Source organism: Uranotaenia lowii, chromosome 3 (assembly GCF_029784155.1).
Source record: "Uranotaenia lowii strain MFRU-FL chromosome 3, ASM2978415v1, whole genome shotgun sequence".
Taxonomy (NCBI): domain Eukaryota; kingdom Metazoa; phylum Arthropoda; class Insecta; order Diptera; family Culicidae; genus Uranotaenia; species Uranotaenia lowii.
In genome coordinates, this window is record NC_073693.1 from 260,104,526 (window position 1) to 260,131,808 (window position 27,283).

Here is a 27,283-nt window from a genome sequence, read left to right on the forward strand (position 1 = left end):
TGCTTCAATGGCATTGGCAAGTCCGAGGGATTCAAAAGGATCTGAAAATATCCGGAACCAGAGCGCTTTTTTTCTGTAGAGGTAGCTTGACTCGATCCGTGAATCCTTCTTCTTTGGGTGACTTTGCGTTTTCTCTGCGTCGTTGTCATCGGTCGTCGTCCCAGAAATCGTTTCAAAGAAATCCGTCTGGGAGCTTTTGAAAGCTGGCGAATATGGCGGTATGAAAAGCCTTACACATGTTTTCCTTCGATAAATCCTTTCTGGAGCGTGACACAGGATGTAATAAACGTTCATTCGTTTGGAGTTTTTCCCTTTCTTTAGGGATTCGTTTTTTTTGCTTGTGAGATTGTGTGATATGACATCTAAATACATTTGCTGGAACCGGAAGTGAGGGTTATCCTCGGACCGAAATGGGTGGCGGGATGCCGACATGATCGATCGAGGAAGAATTGTCAGTATTTTTTTTATGATGGCGTGACAAAGCATTTTTTACTTCTTCCTTCTATGATATGCCGATATGGTTGGAAGAAAAAGCTAATCCAACATTGATTGTGCGTGAATCATTCCATGCGTATGGGGTTTGGGTTGTGCGAACCCTGGTGACATCAATCTTCAATATTTTTTTTTTGCTTCTTTCCCTTTTTTCCAAACCTGGCAGGAGTTCGAATGTTGGACGGCACCGTGAATGATGCCGTCGAGGCCAAGGCCCTGGGTCTTAATCCGGATCACATTCACATCTACAGCGCCAGTTGGGGTCCGGAGGATGATGGATCGACTGTGGACGGACCGGGACCTTTGGCTCGGAGGGCTTTCATCTTCGGCGTGACGAGTGGCCGTCAGGGCAAGGGATCCATCTTTATTTGGGCCTCCGGGAATGGCGGACGTTACACGGACAGTTGCAACTGTGACGGCTACACCAACTCCATTTTCACACTTTCCATTTCCAGCGCGACTCAGGGAGGGTGAGTATATTTGATTACCCACTGCCAGCATGACTTATGACTCGTGACACCGTTGTCCGTGGAATGTGCGTTGGCAAGCAGACTTGTGTAACAGAAATCAATAAGTGTAGAAGTGTAAAAAATCTTCATTCACCTGTCATTCAATTAATCCTTTACTCTTGTACCACTTTAAACCTTATCTCTTGTTCATTTTTACTCTTTAAGTCTTTAATTTCCTTACTCCTATAGTCTTTGACTCCTTTATTCCTTTAATACTTTAATCCTTCACTCCTATACTCCTTAACTCCTTTACTCAGTTACTCATTTAACTATCAACTCTTTAACTCATCAACTTCTTTACTCATTTACACATTCACTCATTTACTCATGTACTCATTTACTCATTTACTCATTTAATCATTTACTCATTTACCCATTTACTCATTTACTCATTTACTTATTTACTTATTTACTCATTTACTCATTTACTCATTTACTCATTTACTTATTGAATCATTTACTCATTTACTCATTTACTCATTTACTCTTTTACTCATTTACTAATTTAATCATTTACTCATTTACTCATTTACTCATTTACTTATTTATTCATTTACTCATCTACTCATTTACTCAGTTACTCATTTACTCAGTTACTCATTTACTCATTTACTCATTTAATCATTTACTCATTTACTCATTTACACATTTACTCATTTACTCATTTACTCATTTACTCATTTACTCAATTACTCATTTACTCATTTACTCATTTACTCATTTACTCATTTACTCATTTACTCATTTACTCATTTACTCATTTGCTCATTTGCTCATTTATTCATTTACTCATTTACTCATTTACTCATTTACTCATTTACTCATTAACTCATTTACTCAGTTACTCATTTACTCATTTACTCATTTACTCATTTACTCATTTACTCATTTACTCATTTTCTCATCTACTCATTTACTCATTTACACATTCACTCATTTATTAATTTACTCATCTTTACTTCTATACAACTTTACTCTTTTACTGCTTCACTCCTTAATTCCTTTACTCATTTACTCCTTTACTCCTTTACTCCTTTACTCCTTTGCTCCTTTACTCCTTTACTCCTTTACTCTTTTACTCCATTACTTCGTTACCCTTTTCATCATTGAATTTTTCTATTTTTCTATTTTTTTTTATTCCTTCACATCATAACTTTTCTATTTCAAAATATTTTCTTTCTTTTTGAATCAATTACTTGATAAATCAACAATTCGACTTAATACTTTTTTCTGTGTTTGATTGTTTGAACTTCTTTGATTTCAATAACCAACACAAATACAGGAGAAATAAAACTCGTTTAAAAATTCTTTTCATGTTTGATCAGAATATTTTAAAACTATTTGGCAGCTTAAAAATAAGTTTAAATATTGATTCAATAAATTTCAGAACAAAATGAGTTAAATGTCACGGAAGTTCAAAGTCGACGTGACATTGAGCATACTTCCCATTGCTTTATATTTAAGATATACAAAAATAAAACCAAAACAGTTTGAATCTGAACATCTGATTAACAAGGAGAAGAAATGTGTTGCTAAGATAACTGCGTACATTCTTCAAAATACACTCAATTTATTTTAATTTTGCATATAACTCGTGGCAATTCTAGAAATTTGAAAACTAGCTTATAAGTGGACTTAAGTTGAATACAGCTAATTTTGGAAAAACCATCCTTCAACATAAGTTTAAAAATAATACTAGGACAATTCCTTGCTTTGAAACCTACCCCCCTCCCCCCTCCCATCCTTCAAAATTTCCAAAAAAAAGGGGGGGAAGGGGGGAAAAAATAAAGTTTGAAGTATTTTATGGTAATTTTGGAAAATTTATCAAACATCCGAAAGATTACAAGAGCAAAAAACAAATGGTGGAAGGTGAGAGTTTTATTATTTTTTGTATGCTCGATTTTATTGAATTTTTCGATAAAAAATTTCTTGATTTCTGGGTTTTGTTCAATTAATTAGTATGCAATTTCATTGCATACAAACTTTTGTGCAATGAATTACAATTTAATAGTTTTTTGCATTTTGTTTACTATCCCTTCTTGCAATGATTCAACTCCGAGGGACAAAATCCGTATCCAAAATAAAATTTTTGTTTTAAGTATAGCTGAATATGAATAAATAATGGTTGCCGGTATTTTTTGCAGCATGTTTCTGAACCGGAATAATGCGGGCTATTTTATCTAAAAACCTAGCGAAATCTGGGCATTTAATTTCAAAATTGTCGACCAAAATGCGGGAATACATGGCCTTAACCAAAGAATTACTCATGAAAAATCTGGAAAAAAAACTTGAAGAAAAGTTTTTTTTATCAAAATTTATCAGCAGATTATGAATCGTATTTTAGACTTTCATAAAACCTTTTCTGAACATTTTTGAAAATTTGCTTAAAAAATTCCGTCCAGGACACGTAAATAAAAAATTTAAACAAAACAATTTGTTATTTTATTATTTCAGAATGAGAATGAGATTGAGAATTAGAATGAGAATGAGAATGAGAATGAGAATGAGAATGAGAATGAGAATGAGAATGAGAATGAGAATGAGAATGAGAATGAGAATGAGAATGAGAATGAGAATGAGAATGAGAATGAGAATGAGAATGAGAATGAGAATGAGAATGAGAATGAGAATGAGAATGAGAATGAGAATGAGAATGAGAATGAGAATGAGAATGAGAATGAGAATGAGAATGAGAATGAGAATGAGAATGAGAATGAGAATGAGAATGAGAATGAGAATGAGAATGAGAATGAGAATGAGAATGAGAATGAGAATGAGAATGAGAATGAGAATGAGAATGAGAATGAGAATGAGAATGAGAATGAGAATGAGAATGAGAATGAGAATGAGAATGAGAATGAGAATGAGAATGAGAATGAGAATGAGAATGAGAATGAGAATGAGAATGAGAATGAGAATGAGAATGAGAATGAGAATGAGAATGAGAATGAGAATGAGAATGAGAATGAGAATGAGAATGAGAATGAGAATGAGAATGAGAATGAGAATGAGAATGAGAATGAGAATGAGAATGAGAATGAGAATGAGAATGAGAATGAGAATGAGAATGAGAATGAGAATGAGAATGAGAATGAGAATGAGAATGAGAATGAGAATGAGAATGAGAATGAGAATGAGAATGAGAATGAGAATGAGAATGAGAATGAGAATGAGAATGAGAATGAGAATGAGAATGAGAATGAGAATGAGAATGAGAATGAGAATGAGAATGAGAATGAGAATGAGAATGAGAATGAGAATGAGAATGAGAATGAGAATGAGAATGAGAATGAGAATGAGAATGAGAATGAGAATGAGAATGAGAATGAGAATGAGAATGAGAATGAGAATGAGAATGAGAATGAGAATGAGAATGAGAATGAGAATGAGAATGAGAATGAGAATGAGAATGAGAATGAGAATGAGAATGAGAATGAGAATGAGAATGAGAATGAGAATGAGAATGAGAATGAGAATGAGAATGAGAATGAGAATGAGAATGAGAATGAGAATGAGAATGAGAATGAGAATGAGAATGAGAATGAGAATGAGAATGAGAATGAGAATGAGAATGAGAATGAGAATGAGAATGAGAATGAGAATGAGAATGAGAATGAGAATGAGAATGAGAATGAGAATGAGAATGAGAATGAGAATGAGAATGAGAATGAGAATGAGAATGAGAATGAGAATGAGAATGAGAATGAGAATGAGAATGAGAATGAGAATGAGAATGAGAATGAGAATGAGAATGAGAATGAGAATGAGAATGAGAATGAGAATGAGAATGAGAATGAGAATGAGAATGAGAATGAGAATGAGAATGAGAATGAGAATGAGAATGAGAATGAGAATGAGAATGAGAATGAGAATGAGAATGAGAATGAGAATGAGAATGAGAATGAGAATGAGAATGAGAATGAGAATGAGAATGAGAATGAGAATGAGAATGAGAATGAGAATGAGAATGAGAATGAGAATGAGAATGAGAATGAGAATGAGAATGAGAATGAGAATGAGAATGAGAATGAGAATGAGAATGAGAATGAGAATGAGAATGAGAATGAGAATGAGAATGAGAATGAGAATGAGAATGAGAATGAGAATGAGAATGAGAATGAGAATGAGAATGAGAATGAGAATGAGAATGAGAATGAGAATGAGAATGAGAATGAGAATGAGAATGAGAATGAGAATGAGAATGAGAATGAGAATGAGAATGAGAATGAGAATGAGAATGAGAATGAGAATGAGAATGAGAATGAGAATGAGAATGAGAATGAGAATGAGAATGAGAATGAGAATGAGAATGAGAATGAGAATGAGAATGAGAATGAGAATGAGAATGAGAATGAGAATGAGAATGAGAATGAGAATGAGAATGAGAATGAGAATGAGAATGAGAATGAGAATGAGAATGAGAATGAGAATGAGAATGAGAATGAGAATGAGAATGAGAATGAGAATGAGAATGAGAATGAGAATGAGAATGAGAATGAGAATGAGAATGAGAATGAGAATGAGAATGAGAATGAGAATGAGAATGAGAATGAGAATGAGAATGAGAATGAGAATGAGAATGAGAATGAGAATGAGAATGAGAATGAGAATGAGAATGAGAATGAGAATGAGAATGAGAATGAGAATGAGAATGAGAATGAGAATGAGAATGAGAATGAGAATGAGAATGAGAATGAGAATGAGAATGAGAATGAGAATGAGAATGAGAATGAGAATGAGAATGAGAATGAGAATGAGAATGAGAAGGAGAAAGAGAATGCATTCCCTGGCAGAAAATACTTATAGTTGAATTTGTAGAATCAATCATGCAATTTAAGTTCAATCTATCATATTTACAGTTAAATCAATTATTCTATTATAGTTGAATCCATTATATTGAAAGTCGATTGCAATAGGTCATTCAGCATATTGTAGTTGAATCTATCATTTTAATAGTTGAATGCCTAAAATAAATCATACATTTATGGTTGAATCTATCACATATAGGGGAGAGTGGGGATACTTGATCCCCTTTTCTTATTTTCACCATATCTTTTTGGAAAAATTTAGCAACCCGCACTCTTTTACATTTTCTGACAGCGTGTTACTTCAAGTTTCTATGCTCCTTAAATTAGAACGATATTTGAACCCGTAGATGAACTAGAAGCATTTTCGTGGGAGTAAAAAAATTGCGATATTTTTGAAGTTAGGGGAGACTTGATGCTTTATTTAGGAAGCCCTAATCCATGGAAAAAATCAAACAAAATCCCATGATAGAATATTAATTGACTATTTCGGTCATGTTTGTTCTCATTTCACAATCTATAATTGTTGGAAAAAAAATTCTATAGCTTATTCTAAACCCTTATGACATTGCATACTTACGGGCGCAATTTTCTATAAACAAGAGAAAATCAATTATTTTAGCCCTTTTCTCCAGATAATTGATGGATGAATAGTAGTTACTGGATAAATATTAGTAATCTCGTAATCAGCAATGACCACGATCCATTGAGAAGATGAATATAACGGGATCTTTTGTACCCAAATATTAGGGATCAATTGTACCCATAATCAACATTTTAGAAATTTTTTTCTGAAAAAAGTTGGGAGTTTTCCATCGCTTTGAAAATATTACATTTTGAAGTTCATATTACACTTGAAAGATTGATGTATTGGAATAAATGTTTTTGTTATAATATTTCCAAGTTAGAAAATTTTTAAAATGATGAAAAAAGATCTTCAAGTCTCATTTTGTAAAAATTTTCAAACAAAGTTTAATAACCTAAAAACTTATTTTGTTAAAATTTTTTGAGCCTCAACCATTGCTGTTTTGTTCCATTTGGCACATTTTTCTAGAACATTTGATCTTTGTACGACATTCCAGTTTCGAGATATAGCTAAGGAATCAACTATCCCCAGGGATCAAGTATCCTCATTCTCCCCTATGATTGGTACAATAATACCATTAAAGTTAAATCTATCATATTTATTATTGATTTCAGAAGGTCAATCAACTATTTGTAGTGGAATCTATCATATTTATAGTTGAATGTCAAAATTCAGTGATGTAATTGTAGTTGGATCTATTATATTTATAGTTGAATCAATCCTACCATTATAGTTGAATCTCTTATATTTTCAGTTGACTTAATATGGTCCATCAGCAGTATATAAATGAATCTTTTTTATTAATCATTGAATGCGAAAATATCATCGACACCAAGATGATTGATAAAAAAAAAAGCTGAAATAATCGGAACAGTTATAGTATTTTTTCTTTGTGTAGCGTCACAGAAAACCATCACAGGATTTTTAGGAAAAATCACATAAAATCAGAATATTTTCTCGCCAAAACACAGAATTTTTATCAGCAACCTTGCTCATAAATTGATTGTTTTTGTTCTGTTTCAAAGAACCTCCGCTTGCTTGCTTACTGCATTCCAATTTGAATTAATAATTTATATTTGATTCTGTTTTATAAAATTTATAATTTTTATTTTTCTTCAGTTACAAACCATGGTACCTGGAGGAATGTTCCTCAACGCTGGCCACCACTTACAGCTCCGGAACCCCTGGGCACGACAAGAGTGTGGCAACCGTTGACATGGATGGATCCCTTCGACCGGATCGAATCTGCACCGTGGAACACACCGGAACATCCGCATCGGCCCCACTTGCGGCAGGAATTTCAGCGTTAGCACTGGAAGCCAATCCATCGCTCACCTGGAGAGATATGCAGTACTTGGTGGTTCTGACGTCCAGGCCGGAACCTTTGGAGAAAGAATCCGGCTGGATCATGAACGGCGTTAAGAGGAAGATTAGCCATAAATTTGGCTATGGATTGATGGACGCTGGAGCCATGGTTAGTTTGGCCGAACAGTGGACCAGCGTTCCTCCCCAGCATATTTGTAAGTCTCGGGAGATCAACGAAGATCGACCAATTGAGGGTACTGTGGGTTGGACCTTGCAAACCCATATGGATGTTAATGGTTGTGCTGGAACAGTGAATGAGGTTAGATTCCTGGAACATGTTCAATGTAAGATTACTCTAAGGTTCTTCCCGAGGGGAAATCTGAGGATCCTTCTGACTTCGCCTATGGGAACAACTAGTACTCTGCTATTCGAACGACCTCGGGATGTGACCAAATCCAACTTTGACGACTGGCCTTTCCTGAGTGTCCATTTCTGGGGCGAAAAAGCTGAAGGACGATGGACCTTACAAATCCTGAATAGTGGTCATCGAAGGGTCAGCCAACCTGGTATCCTTTCCAAATGGCAGCTGATATTCTACGGAACCGATCAGAACCCAATTCGACTGAAGAACGATGGTCAACGTAGCTCCGGAGCTTATTCCAGTCTTAATCCATTTGTTTTCCCTACGGAAACTGATCAACCAGCTTTGTCCGGTGGAAACTTCTACCAGTCGGATCTTTTCACAAACTCCATGAACTATCCGTATCTGTTCAGTGGAGCCGGAAGTAGTATCGACAAAACCGTAACCACTCTCAATGGACACAATATCCCAACGGCTCAACGGGAGAACGTAATGGCCGATTCCAATAACAAATTGGTAGTGCTGCACGATTGTGATCCGGAATGTGACCAGCAGGGCTGCTACGGAAAAGGACCGACGCAGTGTGTCGCCTGCAAACACTATCGATTGGACAAGTAAGTTCAAAATAAAATTATCAAAACATTTAAGTTCGAGAACTAATTCCCCGAAAAATTTCACATTACACTTCCAGTACCTGCGTGAGTCGGTGTCCACCGAGAAGTTTTCCAAATCAGGGTGGCGTTTGCTGGCCATGTCACGAGTCCTGTGAAACTTGTGCCGGAGCTGGTCAGGATAGTTGCCTAACCTGTGCTCCTGCTCATCTGTACGTGACCGATTTGGCGGTTTGCTTGCAGATCTGTCCCGATGGATACTTTGAAAGTGAGTACTATTTAAAATTTAATTTCTGTACCTTCAAAACTATTTTTAACGCACCCTGTAAGCCTTTGTGAGGTTTCGAAAAAAAAAGTTCAAAGTAATTGTTGAAAAAATGAAGTCATATTCATGTTGATGACATGTATACAGCACCAGAACATTCGATGTTTTAGGAAACGAGCATGTACTCCCACATTGGAACGATGATAAGTTAAAAGTAATTCTCCAAATTTTGCGACATAAATATTCAAGATTAAACTGAAAAGCATACAGCACACGATAAAATTTAATTGCATCCATTCGTTCCAGAATGGTGATAACCAAATAATATCAACCCCAAATTGTCCTTTCATAAATAAGGTGATTAACCGGTTGACAATCCAGCATGGACTCATTTTCGTAATCCTTAGCACGCTCTGCCAATGACAAACAGGTGCTACACTTTTGCACTCAATCAAAAATTGAGTGATCAAATTTATAGGACAAACATTTAAACGATTGTTATTTTTAATACGGTTTAACTATAGGGGAGAATGAGGATACTTGATCCCTGGGGATACTTGATTCCTTAGCTATATCTCGAAACTGGAATGTCTTACAAAGATCAAATGTTCTACAAAAATGTGCCAAAATGAGCAAAATAACAATGCTTGTAGTTTAAAATTTTTTAACAAAATAATTGTTTGAGTAATTGAACTTTGTTTGAAAAATGTCACAAAATGTAACTTGAAGATCTTTTTGCATCACTTTAAAATGTTCCTTACATGGGAAAATTATGAAAAAAATATTTGTTCCAATGCATCAATCGTTCGAGCGTAAAATGAACTTCAAAATGCCATATTTTCAAAGCAATGGAAAACTCTCAACTTTTTTCCAGAAAAAGTTTTCTAAAATGTTGATTATGGGTACAATTGATCCCCTAGAGTTGGGTACTATTGATCCCCCTTCCAAACGGCGTATTCTTCTTCTGAATTGATCGTTATGATTGCTGATTACGAAATTACTAATATTTATCGAAAAACTAATGTTTATCAATCAATTGTCTGAAGTAAAGAGCAAAAATAATTAATTTTCTCTTAATTATAAATAGTAGCGCCTTTAAGTATGCAATGATATTAGCGTTAAGACAAAGTTATAGAATTTTCTTCTTATGTCTGCTATAAATTGTGAAATGAGAACAAACATGACCAAAATAGTCAATTAACATTCTATCTTGGGGTTTTGTTTGATTTTTATACAAGGATTAGGGCTTCCTGAATAAAAGATCAAGTCTCCTTCAAAAGGGGATCAAGTCTCCCCTAACTTCAGAAAAATCGCATTTTTTTTACTCCCACGAAAATGTTTCTAGTTCATCAACGGGTTCAAGTATCGTTCTAATTTTTGGAGCATAGAAACTTGAAGTAACAAGCTATCAGAAAATGTCAAAGACGGCGAGTTGCAATATTTTTATAAAAAGATATGGTGAAAATAAGAAAAGGGGATCAAGTATCCCCACTCTCCCCTACATAAATTTGATTTTTGGCCTATGATTTTTCTGTTTCCTCCGAAACATAATGCAATTTTTGCAACAGAAGAGTTACAATTTATAAATTATAGGTTAGAAAAAATAATTCCTTAAAAAAGGTTTGTTTCAGATACTCTTTTGTTTTAAGTCCTTCAATTTGAACTCACTCCAACCAACCCGTTTTGTAAACAATATTATCTAATGGTAAATGTTTGGGAAGCAGTTTTTAAGAGCTACAGCACAGAGATGTTGAAAATATGAGAAAACCGGAAATGCACTTCACGTATTATCCTCCTGGAAAAACTAGGAATTATGTCTCCTCCTGAAACAATTTAAGTGTCCTTATTAAGCAGTTTAATCCAAATTTGATACCGTAAAACGTGGTAATATTCGCCACCGCTTTCTGATAAAATCAAAGCGTTAAGAAGCAGCAGGTTGAATTATGTGACAGTTAAACTTTTTTCCTTAGCATATTTATAGTTTTGGTGTAGTTTGTTATATATTAAGGTAAATTTTTGATATTTAAAAAAATAGGAACAGTTTTCAAGAGTCTAATACAAGAGGCTGAAAACTCTATAAAATGATAAAGTTTGAAGGAAAAAATTAAAGGGGAACTGTGCGAGGACCTAGAGAATTGATTGAAGGCAATTTTTTTTTGTTAAAATTGTATGAGTAATGTTAAAAATTGAACTTCTTAATTTATGCAGCATAACTGTCCATGATAAGATTTAAATTGTGCGGCCTTAACACATTAAGGACCACGATGTTGTTTATTTTTGTACCGCGAAGAAATCTTAACCAAGAAACACCGAAACTCAGCATTGTATATCTCAGAATTCACTAGACCAAAAGTTACAAATTTAGTATCTTTGAGTGTTAAGTTCAATTTTGTAGTATTTCATGATTAATTTTATATCATTAAAGTTTGTTCCGAACTGCTTTAGTTTACCAATAACTAGCATTTGTAAATACTATGAAGGTGTTTTGTATCCTTCATGATCAAAAAAACACGTTAAAACCGTCGAAATAAAGACTGATCAATATTACCCCAAAGCATCAAATTATAAACATAGACGAAATCGATTTTTAAATGAAATTAAAAGTACTCAAATAAATTTCTGCAACCATGTTTCGGTCATAAGAGTCCAGTACTGATTTGAATATATGAAATATGCTTATAGAACAAATAATCGAAAATATTTTGAAAAAAAAGTGATCTATCTTACACCGTTTTTCGGTACTTGACAAATATGGTGTATTAATCATCGTTTAAATGGCTCTTCTATCATTTGAGGTCTTCTAGAGATTTAATTCGTTCGTTTCAGCTTTTTTCATCCTGGCTTCATTTTATTCCTTCTACTCACCAGGCAAAACACAAATATTCTTATTCCGTCGAGATGGCTGTTCTTATTCATGTATTGATGAAAAGAGCCAAAATGTTCCCGTTTTTCATTCTTCCTTCGAAATAATACAACTTTTCAATTCATTACTATTTTCTCTCATAGCAGGATTTAGATTTTCTTGACCCCGTAATCTTTCTTCTCTCGTCAAAATCTTTCGAACCGTATATTGCTCATCTGTAATCACAAGAAAACCAAATTGCCCATTTTGGCCAATTTGGCTGGCTTCACTTGTTTGAAAAATAGCGAATATTAAAAATTAATATAATGAAATAACAGTTAATTTAAAATAAATTTTGTTAATAACATCAAAAAAGGTTATTAGGCCGGATCAAATATAGATTCTTGTTTTATCACAACACCGACTTCTTAAACCCCCCCTTCTCTTTCGGGTTTCACGGTAGAAACACAGTTGAAAGAGCGAAAATTTAACTGTTAAAAATTGCAAAATGGTTGAAAAATTGAATTTATCTTTTATTATCTTCCCCCTCTTGATGCTTCATAAAAAAATGTATTCCAAATCTGATCCGAGCTTATAAATGTTTTAAGGTTTTTCTACAATTTAGGAACTTATTTAACATGTTTATTATCATTCAAACTGGAAAAATAGGGCTAGCAGTAATTTGAAAAACAACTTAATAAAATAAGACACGTTCGTGTAGTTTGGAAATCTTTCTACCAAATTTCAAATAACCTCGGGTTTAAACAGGGTGTGGTCCTATGGTTGAGCGTAATCCGGGTTATTAGTTGACTGCTGAAAAATATACAGAACGCGCAAATTTTTCTTAGTTAATATAATTATTGGTTTGGGTGGAATGCTCAGTTTAGGTAGACCCCCTTCTAAAGGCGGGTTTGGGATTTGGAGGGATTTTCATAAAATAGCAAATTAGAATGAACATGTAGGAAATAAAGATGCAATTACATTTTTTGACTATTTTTCCGTTAAAGGACTTATATCATTGCCTGTAAAACATAAAATAACAAATTTGCAACTATCAATGTCAAGAAAAAAATGATAAATCGTATTTTTATTTTCATTTTTTCTTTTGATGTACTTATCATTTCTAACTGTTAAAAGTGATTTTTATGGAAAAACAAAAAATCATGAAACGAAGGGTTAACATAAAAAACATTAAATTAAAGGCTGTTGTGTGATGACTATTGCGGATACAAAAAAAAAAAAGACAACTTGTCTCGTGATCGTCTGACTGTAAAAGAGACCTTTTATTGTAACATAACACTTCATTACACTTTCTCCTGCGCATACATGTAACAATTACACAATGAAAATATGAAACTGGCAACATTCAGCAAATGACTTAAACATAACTCCTTCGCAAGCTTGAATACAATATTGTTTTACATTAGCTTCTAGAGTGATCAATATTGTTGAGATTGAACAAAGGCATTCAATTTGTTTTGAATAAACTTAAATTCTGAATTTCTTGAGTCACATTCAACTGCAATTCCCGATATTGATAGAAATCTCTAAAAAGACAATTAAATTTACCAGAATATTCAATTAGGAAGGTATATTTAAATTTTGGAAACATATAAGTATTTTAAAAATGCCCACGACACAAAAGCGGTAGCTCACATTTTTCACCAATTGTTCGATTTCTCCTATCTGAAGCCCTCTAATTTGGATCCACCCTCCACTTTTTTTTCTGTCCAACATTTCTACTTAAATTTACATAATTCGCTGAAATGCTAAAAATTAAACAGTAAGCATAAAAAAAATGAATAATCGTTCAAAACACTCACTCAAAGGGCTAGAAAATAATCTTAGATCAATCAGGGAACATGAAATTACGAGAGTGAGCGCAAAAAGAACATTTTCATAAAAAATAACTTTTTTGGGTAAGATGATTTTGCCGGCAATTTGTCTGGTGTACATTACATCTTTTTTGAATTAATCAAATTGAACAATTATTTCATTTCTGCATAGTAGCTTTTTAAGTTTCGTTTTGTAGTTATAAATAGCGTCAAAATCGAAGGAAAATCATGAATTCAAATTAATAATCAAAATATTGTAACAAAACAACGATTTCAAGAAAATAGATAGATTTTTATATACATACGTATCACAACTCATATGTTGAATTCATTATTAGTCATAATTGAAAAGTTAATAATGAAAATAGAAAATGAATAATATAATGAAATTAAATAACTTTTTAATTTAAGATCTAATCACGATTGACTTGATTTCAATTTAAATTGAGGAAAGCGCACGATAGAATTATAAATTTAAGTAAAATTGAATATAAGTGGCTTTTAATAAATTGAGAAAAAAGTTATGTTGTAAACCATTTTCTTATGCTTTTGCTGAGCACATTGTCACAAAATCCCTTGAACACTTCAGTCTAAATGATACTTCTACCCTAAGTTTGCCAGAATTATTTCAGCACGTAGCCGGACCACACAAACTGAGCAATTTTTTTTTTTCATCAAAACTCACCGACAGATTTTGAATCCTATTTTGATTTCCAAAAAATCTTTCATGATTATTTTTTTAAAAAATGCTCATTCTTTCGTTTTGGCGGCGTTTGTTGTTTTTTTTGTTTGATTTACCAAATAAAGTTAATAAATCCGGGCAAAATCTGGGCAAAATTTTCACATTTTTCAATGAAATCCAGGAAACTGGGTTGGGCTGAACTGTTCCCAAAATTTGTTTTAAGTATCTGGGCAATCCGGCAACCTTTCCCTTCCTATTGCCAGATCTTGCTGAAATTAGTCAAATGGCAATAGGATAATTTCCTTAAATCATGTTAGTGTTAAAAGCAAGTGTATCGATTCCTAAGTGGGATTTGAATTTGTCGAATTTGATATACTAAATAAAAATATTCTAATAAGTCATTAATAAATAATTATAGTAGGAATTGAACGGAAAAAAGCCCTTTACACATAGATGTTACCAATATAATTTGTTCAACAAAATTTCAGGGTACAAAAGTCTTTATCTTCTGATGTCTTTGATTTTTAAAACATGTCCACACTTGATACTCATTTTGATCCGGTAAAAGTATTTTCGATTTATATAAAAAAAATCAGAAAAAAGGTTTGCTGAATCGAAATTCAGATAGAAATCTGAAGCATTTTTTTTTATTTTTGTCGTATGAGGTTTAAACTCAACAAAGTTTTTGTAAAATATAATTTATAAAATCAAATCCTTAATAAAAGATTTTTTTCAAAGATCGCATGTGCGGAGCCTTTAAACTACTTGATTTTTTTCTAAGTTGGCCCCAAATAAAAGTTTACTCTCCTCTCCTCCTCGAATGTTTCACCAGATTTTGTCTATCACCGCTAATTTTGATGCAATGGCTTATGGAATTTCAAAATCAACCAATTTTCACTTCATTATTTTATGGCTAAACTAATAAACCTACACATTGATAAAATGGACACAATGCTAATTTGACAATTTTCAGAAAAATCAATTGAAACTTTTGATATAACTATTTCTGTCATATTAAAAAGATTTTGGTTTGTATAACAACTTTGTAGAAGACTGCAAAACGAAAAAAAAAAGATTTATTTTGGTATAATTTTTTAATCAATAACTGGAAAATAAATATTAAAAAACTTAAATAACTTTTACTCACCAACATTACTTGCAGTCGTCGAGAAAGTTGGTCATTGATTAAAAACCTGAATTTCCAATATTTTTAAATTTCAATATTGTTAAAATAATGCACTAATCTTTCCCCACTCTCAAAACATTAAAAATTTGCTCTTTAATTTTTTGCAACTCGGAAAATTGTTCTTTGCTTATGCTATTAGAAATTGATCTTTCATTTAATATTTTTAATATTATTTTTCAAAAGTTGCTCGAATAAATTGAAAATATTGTGTCCTTCTAGTATAAAAAAATATTTTTTTTTACGTTTCTCATACATTCTTTGTTGCAAATTTTTTGATATTCTTATCCAAACATTGAAATTTCATTTCATTTGGTTCAGATTAAAAAATGTGTAAAATTGGGGATATTTCATAATTTTATTCCAGAATTAATATAAGAATTAAAAATAATTTTTTTCGATAACAATTAAGAATTCAGAAATGAACTTCAGAATTGATTAAAACAACATGATTTTTCCGAATCACTATTTTGAAATCTAAACCAAAAAAAAAACTCAAAATTTTGAAATCAGTTTTAAATTCATAACAAATGATACCAAAAACTTTTCTCAAACATTTGTTTTTCGAACATACAATTACCGTGCGCTGATATGAATTGCATCGATTATTGAAAACTTCAGAAAAAAAAATTCAATTAAACAAGTGTAATATTATCTGTTAATTCTTAACTTTATATTTCCCACAATTTGAACTGTTCTAATAGCTTTGAATTCAAGTGCTCCAATTATGTTCAGTTATGCTTTTATCTAGATTTGAATTACTCTAAATGTCAATGTAAAACCAAAAAGAAACCGAGAGCAAAGAAGTTAGACTCTCTTCCGTTCCAACCATCCTACCATACGGACGTAATAAAAAGTTTCCTAAACATCGTGGTTTACTTAAAATAAAAGTAGTCAGTTTTTTGTACAATAAAATTCGGTTTTTGATTAAAGCAAGTGGTCGGAGTTTTTAAAAAGTTTTCCGGAAAGGCGATTCCACAACTAGACGTATCATAATTTGGTGCCGTGACCAGGATTGGTCCCCAAAAACCGACGGAACAAAACTCAGGATCCATAACCACACTTGGACCATCGGAACAATTCCCCAGGATTTTTATAATTTACAAGGCCTGTTTTATTACGGGTACATGTGAGTACCATTCCAACAAATTCCCGACATATTTGCGGTGCTTCCTGTGTTCCCTTAATTACTTTCCCAGAAAAACTGACATCGGACAAGGTCGATATAGGATCGATCTTGTGCTACCACGTGTCTCCAATACCAAGTGATTATCCCGATTTGGATAGATTTCCTGCTTTATACGGTACCCCTGCGCATGAAAGAATTGGTTTCCCATAAGGCTGTGGACGGACAACAATTTTGGCGGGTTTTCCAAAAACCTAACCTCATTTCCAAACTCAACAATTTTCCGTGATATTTATCACATTCCTGGTTCCTGGTTCCGGATTAGTAAAAAATACAAGGCCTGTCTTGGGTCAGGCACAGGTGAGTGTCTGTCCAATAATTTACACCGTTAGCAAAAGGTGCTTCCTGGTTTTCCCATACCATTTTAGTGTTGCACGGTTCATCACGAGTCGACATGGCGACAACTGTGGAGAAGAGGCTAGCCAAAACGGAGCTGAAAAGGCGCAATATCATCGCATCGATTCAACGAATTGAGGATTTCCTGCACAACTTCGAACCGGAACGCGACGTAAACGAGCTACCCATACGGATTCACACTTTGGACCTGAAAATGGAGAGCTTCGAAGAGGTGCAAGCGGACTATGAAGGTATGGATGATTCTGATGCGTTTATTGCGGCTAATTCACTGCTCAGGGCTAAAATTGAAGAGCAATATTTCCGAACAAAGGGTGGATTGGTCTCGAAAGTTCCTCCAACAACCTCTAATTCCCCATCGCAACACACAACACAAATGGCAGTCAATATTCCTTCGGTAAAACTTCCCACAATCTCTCTCCCAACTTTCGATGGTGATCTGAACGACTGGCTCACGTTCCACGATTCTTTTAACTCCCTCATACATTCCTCCACTGAAATTCCGAGCATCCAAAAATTCCAATATTTACGCTCGGCACTAAAAGGCGACGCATTGGCTTTGGTAGAATCGCTTACAATCACTTCTGCCAATTACGTGGTGGCTTGGGAATCACTGCTGTCCAGGTATTCCAACAAATATCTCCTAAAGAAAAAACACCTGCAGGCTATAACATCTTTTCCGAAGGTCATCTGCAAATCAACCTCAACACTACGAGCGGTGGTCGAAGATTTCCAACGTCACGTAAAAATCTTACAGCAGTTAGAAGAACCTACTATGCATTGGAGTAGTCTTCTTGTTCAACTTCTTCTTTATCGGGTTGATGATCAAACACAGAAGGATTGGGAGGAAGTAATTTCGGAGGGAAAGGAACCCACTTTTGAAAATTTGGTTGATTTTCTTACAAGAAAAATACGCACCTTAGAATCGTTGGCAATATCTTCAGAACAGACGTCGGTAAAGCAATCGAAACCACTTTCACAAGAAAAAACTATAAAACACTCCCAAATCCCATCCATCTCTCGGGTTAACACTTTTTCGGCCACTGATGGTTTTCGTTCAGGATGCCTCGCATGCAAACAGTCCCACCCATTAATAAAATGCCTAGTTTTCGAGAGGATGCATCTGAATGAAAGATTGAACCTGGTTAACCGATCCAAAATTTGCAGTAATTGCTTCAGGAACGATCACTTTGTACGAAATTGTACCTCGAATTTTTCATGTCGCCTTTGCCAAAAACGGCACCACACTTTGCTACATCCTGGATTCGAAACTCCCACAACCACCAATCAAAACTTCCACCCAAATCGGCAAGGGGCACAATATAATCCACCATCTGGTCGTTCGGAATCCCAAGTTAGCAGAAATCCCAACTCCAATTCAACGGTTTCCGCGCACCCCGCTACTGTTCCACCTGGCGTTGACGTAATGTTATCCACGGCGGTCGTCATTTTACTGGATGCTTTTGGCAAACGACATTTTGCGCGCGCACTTCTGGACTCCGGATCTCAATGCAATCTCATGAGTGAAAGGCTTTGTCATCAACTTCGACTCCCAAGAACTCCCATAGATGTACCTATTTTTGGTGTTGGTGAGTCACGAGTAGAAGCAGTTTGCTCTTCGACTACAAAACTACAAACTAGATTGGGCGATTTTGAGATTCCACTGGACTGTTTGGTACTCCGTAACCTCACTGCTAACATTCCTGCTGTGACAGCCACGCTATCAACTTGCACCATCCCAAAGCAAATTACGTTAGCAGATCCGAACTTCAATATTTCCCACGAAGTGGATTTGATTTTGGGTGCAGAACATTTCTTCGCATTCCTGAAAGGTGGCCGGATTCAATTGGAAAATTCATCCTTGATTCTAATTGAAAGTATTTTCGGATGGTTAATTTCTGGTAAAAATTCCAATCGCAATACAATACAAGCTATTTCCTGCAATATGTCCTCGCTAGAGTCAATTAATCGTTCCGTGCAAAAATTTTGGGCTATTGAAGAAGTGGATCCAGCGGTTCCAATGCCAAAGGATGATTTTTGCGAAAACTTTTTCCAACAAACTGTCACTAGGGATGACACAGGTCGATACGTAGTTCAATATCCTAAGAAAGAAGGTTTTTGTTCCATGATAGGAGAATCTTTTGAAAACGCCCGTCGTCGATTTCTTTCTATGGAGAAGAAACTGTCCAAAAACCTTGAACTCCGAACCAAATACCACGAATTCATGAATGAATATTTGCGAATGGGGCATATGAGACAAATAAGCGAAGACGAACCTGAACCTCAGTGCACATTTTATCTTCCTCATCATGCGGTACTAAAAGAGTCGAGCACAACAACAAAACTTCGTTGTGTTTTCGACGCATCGGCAAAGACTAACTCTGGATTTTCCCTTAATGATGCCCTGGTTGTTGGACCTGTTATCCAGGACGATCTCGTCTGCCTTTTGATGAGATTCCGCAAACATAAGTTCGCTCTTCCGGCCGATATCGAAAAAATGTATCGCCAGGTCAATATCCACGAAAACGATCGGAACCTGCAGAGAATACTTTGGCGGTTTGACTCGCGAGAACCTATTTCCAAATTCGAACTCACTACCATCACCTACGGTTTGGCCCCTTCCTCATTCCTTGCCACCCGAACCCTGCACCAGTTGGCTGCCGATGATGGTCACTCATATCCACGAGCTGCGGTGGCCCTGAAGGAAGATATGTACATGGACGATTTCATCAGTGGCGGAGCATCGATAGCAGAAGCAGTGCAGCTACGCGAGGAGATGGACGCACTAGCTTTGAAAGGGGGATTCCCTCTACGTAAATGGTGTTCAAATGAAGCAGCCGTTCTGGTGGGAGTTGAATTAGAAAATTTGGCATCACAAATTCCACACACCTTCGATCCTGAGGAGTCGATAAAGACGTTAGGAATGTCTTGGGTTCCATCCACAGACCAGTTTCGTTTCGAATTCATCCCGAATATGCATCAAGGACTAATCACGAAAAGGGGTATTCTTTCCTGCATTGCTCGCTTGTACGACCCACTTGGCCTTATTGCACCCATTGTAGTACGAGCCAAGATCCTGCTACAAAATTTATGGACAATTAATATTGGTTGGGACGATGAAGTACCAGAACAAATTCAATCAAGGTGGACTAATTTTCTGAAAGATTTGCCTAATTTAGCTGATTTCCGAATCGATCGTTATGCTTTTCAAGAGGGAGAAATTGAATTGCATTGCTTTGCGGATGCGTCCGAATCTGCATTTGGTGCATGCATTTATGCGAGAACTGTAAATCCGATGGGACATGTGAAAGTTTTGCTTATTGCAGCTAAGTCCAGAGTTGCCCCCTTGCAAAAACGAAGTTTGCCACAACTAGAGCTCTGCGCAGCACAAATTGCTGTTCAGCTGCACTCCAAAGTCCACTCAGCTTTAAAAATCAATATCACCGATTCCTATTTTTGGTCCGACTCCACCGTGGTCTTATATTGGATCCGATCCCCTTCACATAAATGGAAAACATTCGTTGCCAATAGGGTGTCCGATATCCAAAAACAATCCAACCCATCGAACTGCAATCCTGCCGACCTAGTGTCTCGGGGGACATCTGTAAACCAACTACTGAACAGCAGCTTATGGTGTAATGGTCCTGACTGGCTACAGCGAGAGAAGGAGAGTTGGCCCCCACAGATAATCACCCAGCCAGACGTTCCGGAGAGTGAGTTGGAGTTCAAGATTTCCGCTATTGTTGCCCAACCATCACCACCACCCAACCCAATCATTACCCGTTTCTCTAGATATGACCGAATGTTGAGATCCATAGCCTATTGCTTGCGTTTTGCCAGAAACACTTGGGAGAAAATGTTATCACCATCGTCTCACTTATCAGTTGAGGAGATTGAGCTTTCGAAATCTGTCTTGATAAAGATTGTTCAAAGGGAAAGTTACGAAGAAGAAATAAAAGCACTCAAGAGAAAGAACTCCGTGGGGAAGCGTTCTAAACTTAAACTTCTGAACCCATTTCTCGACTCTGATGGAATTATTCGTGTTGGTGGCCGGCTGCAGCTCCTGAGTGGTCCATACTCCGCCAAACATCCAATAGTCTTGCCTGGATTCCACCACTTTACCAGATTGCTCCTGATAAATTATCATGAGAGGTTGTTGCATGGAGGAAATTCCCTCACCCTTGCCACCGTCCGCGACGAATTTTGGCCCGTAAATGGGAAAAGAGCCGTGAGAAGCATCATTCGCTCTTGTTATCGCTGTACTCGAACCAATCCACACCCCATGTGCCAACCCACTGGGCAATTGCCCCTAGCCCGAATTACTCCAAGTCGCCCATTTCTGCACACCGGCTTAGATTATTGTGGGCCTGTTTTTGTAAAGTATCCCAATCGCAGAGCCAGCCCAATCAAAGCCTACATAGCCATATTCGTGTGTTTTTCGACCAAAGCAGTTCACATCGAACTGGTCGGTGACCTTACCACTGCTTCTTTCCTTTCCGCACTTCGCCGCTTCGTCTCTCGACGAGGTCGGCCTCTCCACATCTATTCCGACAATGCCACCAATTTCTCGGGAGCCAAGAATGAGCTCAATGCCCTCTTCGACATGCTTCACAATGGTATCGAAGCAAAACAAATAGCCTCCAGTCTCGCATCAGAACGCATCCAATGGCACATGATTCCGCCGCGCGCTCCCAACTTCGGAGGATTGTGGGAGGCTGCGGTTAAGGTTGCCAAACGACATCTTATCCGTCAAGTTGGAACTACGACGCTTTTCTTCGAAGATTTGGTGACCATCCTGACGCAGATTGAAAGCTGTATGAATTCCCGCCCGCTTTGCCAAATGTCCGAGGATCCAAATGACTACGAAGTGTTAACTCCCGGTCATTTCTTGACTGGATCATCACTTCAAGCCCTGCCGGATTTGAATTGGTCAGACGTTTCCACAAACCGTCTCAACCGATTCCAATTAATCGCCCAAAGGACGCAGCAGTTTTGGTACCGATGGAAGACTGAATACCTGCGAGATTTGCATCGATTGACCGTCGCTGACCCTGTACGTGTTGAGCTACGTGTCGGCCAAATAGTCATTCTACGAGATCAACAGTTGCCCCCGATTCGTTGGCCACTAGCTCGCATCGAAATGCTCCATCCCGGCGAGGATGGAATAACCCGAGTAGTTACTCTACGCACATCAACTGGAAGTTTCAAGCGGAGTATCAGCATGATTTGTCCGTTGCCGAACGAGGAATTCTACCCTGATGCAGCCCAAGATGACAACGAGGTGATCCCCGATCCAGCAAAAAATGAAGACATCGAAGAAAATGTTAAAATTAAGTGAATTATTGTGAAATGGCACATTTCAGGTGGCCGGCTTATGTTAATTCTTAACTTTATATTTCCCACAATTTGAACTGTTCTAATAGCTTTGAATTCAAGTGCTCCAATTATGTTCAGTTATGCTTTTATCTAGATTTGAATTACTCTAAATGTCAATGTAAAACCAAAAAGAAACCGAGAGCAAAGAAGTTAGACTCTCTTCCGTTCCAACCATCCTACCATACGGACGTAATAAAAAGTTTCCTAAACATCGTGGTTTACTTAAAATAAAAGTAGTCAGTTTTTTGTACAATAAAATTCGGTTTTTGATTAAAGCAAGTGGTCGGAGTTTTTAAAAAGTTTTCCGGAAAGGCGATTCCACAACTAGACGTATCATTATCATTTATAGCGAGAGATGATTGTGCTCATAAGTCAATTATTTTAAACTGCCTGGTATGGATGGCAAAACTCCTCAGGGAGGCTTGTCCAGTGAAAGCAAGTGCTATTTTTCTCGCTTGCTCCACCCAAGCTGTGCGGGAAGAGATGAATCACTTTGAATTCAAGAGTGAGATTGTGAACACATAAGAGTGAGCGAGAGCATTCACATCCGCTGATGAAGAGAATTTCCTTCTCCGGGAAATCTATTGCGCAATGTGTTGAGGAGAAATCAGCGAGCAATGTACGTTGACGAGAAAAGAAGCTGCTCTCCAAATCATTGGTGGATCCAGAGGTGTTCGGATTTGGTTAAGATAAGCACAGATTTTATCTTTTAAAATAATATGAAACTATGAAAAGCGTTTAAATAAAGATAAACGAAACCATATTGATTGAACATTCCATTTAGAAAAAGACATAATTCAGGTTCAGGTAAAATTGCTGAAATCCTGAAAGTTGTTTCAGGATATTAAAACACTTTCTAGATTATTCATTTGTTTTGATTATTTGAAAATTGAGCGAAGAGAAAAGGTATCAACAGTTAAACCATATTAAAAAACAAAACTACAGACTTTCCTTAAATATTCCACTGATGATCGTTTTCGTTATTGGTTTACATTAACTTGTTGGTCTAATTTTTTTTTCTAATAAGAGTAAAGATTTGAATGTAGCAGAAACTATTGTTATTTTTTGTAGGTTGTGTGGTTAGAGCCTAAATATTTTTTTCTTCATTTGGACTTAGGAATATAACTGAAACACTAGGGCGCTCTTGGCTAAGAATTCTCTTTCTACCACTCAGATGCGACAGTTCTCACACTTGCCGTCCGAGTCACTTACAGCTCGTGTAAACTCGGATAACGAGTTGAGCACGATCAGCAAAAGAGGATTACACTCGGAAGTGGAACTGAAAACAATGTTGATTTCTCCCGGCTCTTTGTTGTTTGGGAGGAGCCAACCAACCATGCTGCCTGGTATAAAAAATGCGAAAATAATATTTTTATCAAAATTTTTCCTCATGGAAAGTTGTAGAATTGCAGATTTAAGTTGTATCAAACGATATCGAAAAAAGTTAATTTAGAAAAAAGCTTGAAAAATACTAAATTCTTCTCATGTTTTGATTTTTTTTTTCAAACTGATTAAGTTCAATGAGATCAAATTTGTTGATATGTAGCGGGGGATTGAGATGGACAGAGAAGATAAGCCAATGATCACGCAACTTGTGCAGCCAATGATTGAAATTGCGGTAAATTGTGGCTTAATATACGGAACATGAGTAAATTTGTGTTAAAATGACAGAAACCGGTGCTCAGAGAGAAAGAAATTGTGCGAACTGTTGGAAATTGTTACAAATTGTGCAGTTATTGTGGAATTTTGATCATCATCATTCCAAATACAAAGGATTCTCTCTCCATCTCAGTTCCCCGGTGTGCGGCACTCTTCCCCTCATCACTTTTTCAAAATGAGCTTTTTCATTCAATTTTGAAGTTCTTTTAATTGGTAGATTTTTGACATTTTTTACAATCGCTCACATGAAAGCTAGTTATAGGACCCCGCCTGAGCAGGGTCCATGGCATCGCCTCACGTGAGCCTCTAACTTATACAAATGAAACTAGAGCGAAAGTGTAATCCATCAAAGCTAAGCGGAGCAGAAGAAGACTAATCAAAGCAAAGGAAATAATCGGAGTCACACGCGCAGATAAACTTTGCTCAAAGGTTCAATCTGAAACCGGTCCATTTGAAAGATATGCTGCTCTTCCCAATTTGGGTAGGGAACTTGGAATCTACATGCACAGGTTCCTGGTTGAGGAACCCAACTTTCGAAACAAGGTCACATGGTTGGGCTAAGTTCAATGTTTTGGTCAGTTTCGATCGGGTGAGTGACCTGGTCGAATGTGTTTTGAACTACGCTGGTAAAAATGTTGGGGAAAAGAATCAATAGTTGCTGTTTGCTGATGATTAGCTTTTTTTGGTTAACTGCCAATGCTAATCGTGTGTCTGAAGATGTCGATCTGGCTGTATTTGATAGGTACTAGTATAAAATATTACGAAAGAAGGATCCTCTAGTGTGGTGAAATTTTCAGAAACAACCAGACAGTGGGATACTTGAAAGACGACAAGGAAAATTTCGTTAAATATGGCTGCAGTCCCGGAGAAAATTGGACCGTCATCACTTACGGATGGCATCAGGGACTTTCGACGGATTGGGTTCAACCGATGTTTGAACTTTTCCAAAAGCACCGCGGTGGATGTGTCATGATTATGTTGTATGCCAATGACGATCAGAGATACGACTATTTTGGAGAACTTCTACCGGTGATCGATTCCCTGACCAACAGCCTGGTCGATTACCTGAAGTTCATCGAAGATGCTGGATTCGATCCGGCAAATGGTTTAATTTTCGGCCACAGCGTTGGAGCTCAGCTTGCATTCAAAGCAGGTCGACGATTTGGCTTCCAAAAATTGGGAAGAATCGACGGTGAGTTATATTAAAAAAAAAACGGAGTTAATCTTCAAAGTCTAAACCCTGATTTTTTTCCCGGAAGCTTGCGATCCTGCTTTGCAAGGATTCGGGGATAAGGTTGAGTTCCGCTGGACGGATCCGAAACTGGCGGCTAAGCAAGTTCAGTGCATCCATACCAGTAAAAGGTTCGGAATAGCTGAGCGAAACTGTCACGTCAACTGGAACATGGGCGATTGTGGCGTTCAACAGGAAGGCAGGCAACCTTTCCCCATGGGATCCCATGATCTGTGCCCACATTTCTACAACAGCGCTTTCGAGCACGATTTCCTGCCAATCCCGAAACCGAAAAAATGTCAGTCGTTCCGGGAAGTGGAGGAGTGGCCCGAGGGCTTCCGGATGGGGTATTACTGCGATATGGAAAGGTTTGTTACGGTTGTGGATTTCTAGGTTATGTTTATGAATGTAATGTTTCTATCTTTCTAGTGGAGTCACTGGCGATCTGTTCTCACCAACTTATGAAAAATATCCTTACAATGAGAAACCGGAAAACAATAGGGTTTAAGAGGAATAATATATCGAAGTCTTTTTTGGCTATGAAGTATTCGAATGGAAAGCTGGTCGAATTTTCTTGAAATTATTCAGGAAATGAAATATTTTTTATCGAACAAAACATTTATTTATAAAATTTGAAATAATAAAAATGATTGATAACTTTTCTTATGTGAATGTATTTAGTTTCAAAATCCATAAGGTGACACAATAAGTTACTAAACGCAAAAATAGAAATTTTGATTCACTGTCACCATATGTAACACGTACTAATGCCGGAACATTCCTTCCTCTGAAAATTACTTGTCTTACGCTTTAGAATATTCCTTACCACTTTTGTTTTCGGATATTTGATTTTCCAAAGAAATTTTCGATTTTGGGGTCATTTTTTTTCTTCAACAACACTTTCCTCAATACAATAGTAAAATAAAAATATTGATATGGTTGACTTAATCTTAACAACCTGTCTGAGGTTAGACTCAGTCGATTGTGGGTCATTTTCGAATTTCTCAAACCTGGGGTCTTTAAAGCTTCGTTTTAGTCCAAAACTCATCCATGATTTTAGCAGAATTTTCAAGTAACGATTACATCAGTGTATTTGAACTTCGAGTTTTTTTTTTTGGAAAATTCAATGTTTTATACTGAAAAATCAACATCATTTTAGTTTTTTTCTGTGGAACCGAGTCTGCTTATAGTTTTTGTGCCAATTGATAGATTCTTTAAAGGAAACATTCCGCTGAATAATTTTTTGAATATTTTTTCCAAAGTCCAAAGGAATAAAGGCAGTGAATTAACGAATGAAACAAACATGTCCATGAAGGTCACCAATGTATCTCCTAACAAAAAAAAAAAATACATGAGCACGTGCGCTCAAGAGAATGTTAACTGTTTATTCATGTGCGCTAAATGCCGGCATCCTACAATAAGATGTATTGAAAGTTTGAAAGAAAAATAAACAACAGCGGATCATCGCTTTGAACTTTTCAAGATGTTTCATTTGTTGCAGTTTTTGCTTTAAAAGTTGGGAAAAAAATGGATTGTATAGAAGATCTACAATGCTGTTTGTTTTGTACACAGTTCAGAATCATCCTAATTTTTTTTTGTCATTGCAGGACAGTTTGAAATTTTAATCAAAAGTATTTTGAACTCTGAATACTGAAATGAAGAATGAAGAATGAATACATCCAAAACAAATGTTCAATAAGTGAACACGAAAACAAACGTGTGGTGACAGTTTCAACAGGACCTTTTTTTGTTCGATCATGTCCCTAAGTGGTAATTCTATTCATTATGGAAACCAATACTCAATGTTTTCTATTTTTCAAATGATATTTAATGATTGGATAAAATTTAAATATGATTTTTCTTCAGTTATATTTGAACAAAATACCATCTTTAAGGAAACCAAATATCAATATTTGTTTTTACAAGATTAAAAAAATTGTAGATAGAACCTTAGAGTGTCCATTTCCCGTCCGTTTCACCGTTCCCAGGAATCGGGGATCT

The 27,283-nt window shown here is 36.1% G+C and overlaps 2 protein-coding genes across 2 annotated transcripts in view; both read left to right on the forward strand.

The window, feature by feature from the left end:
• The first annotated feature begins 654 nt into the window (after positions 1-654).
• The window catches only part of LOC129751537 (furin-like protease 2), a 96,841-nt gene continuing 70,212 nt past the window's right edge, over positions 655-27,283 (forward strand). Inside the window, exons 1-3 of the mRNA XM_055747091.1 lie at positions 655-962; positions 7,512-8,672; positions 8,750-8,937. Coding sequence (XP_055603066.1) covers positions 667-962; positions 7,512-8,672; positions 8,750-8,937 — 1,645 coding nt within the window. The 5' untranslated portion in view covers positions 655-666. The remainder of the gene's footprint in view (positions 963-7,511; positions 8,673-8,749; positions 8,938-27,283) is intronic.
• LOC129751541 (pancreatic triacylglycerol lipase-like) lies at positions 24,651-25,888 on the forward strand. Its single transcript, XM_055747095.1, has 4 exons — positions 24,651-24,793; positions 24,849-25,243; positions 25,311-25,650; positions 25,712-25,888. The coding sequence occupies exons 1-4, from the start codon at positions 24,684-24,686 to the stop codon at positions 25,788-25,790; spliced, it is 924 nt and encodes a 307-aa protein (XP_055603070.1). The 5' UTR covers positions 24,651-24,683; the 3' UTR covers positions 25,791-25,888.

Bases quoted from the DNA above. Each gene is read 5' to 3' on its own strand.
- LOC129751541 (XM_055747095.1), top strand. From the start codon at position 24,684: ATGTTGGGGAAAAGAATCAATAGTTGCTGTTTGCTGATGATTAGCTTT. The intron at 24,794-24,848 runs GTACTAGTATAA...TGAAATTTTCAG, and splicing joins GATCTGGCTGTATTTGATAG to AAACAACCAGACAGTGGGAT. The intron at 25,651-25,711 runs GTTTGTTACGGT...CTATCTTTCTAG, and splicing joins TATTACTGCGATATGGAAAG to TGGAGTCACTGGCGATCTGT.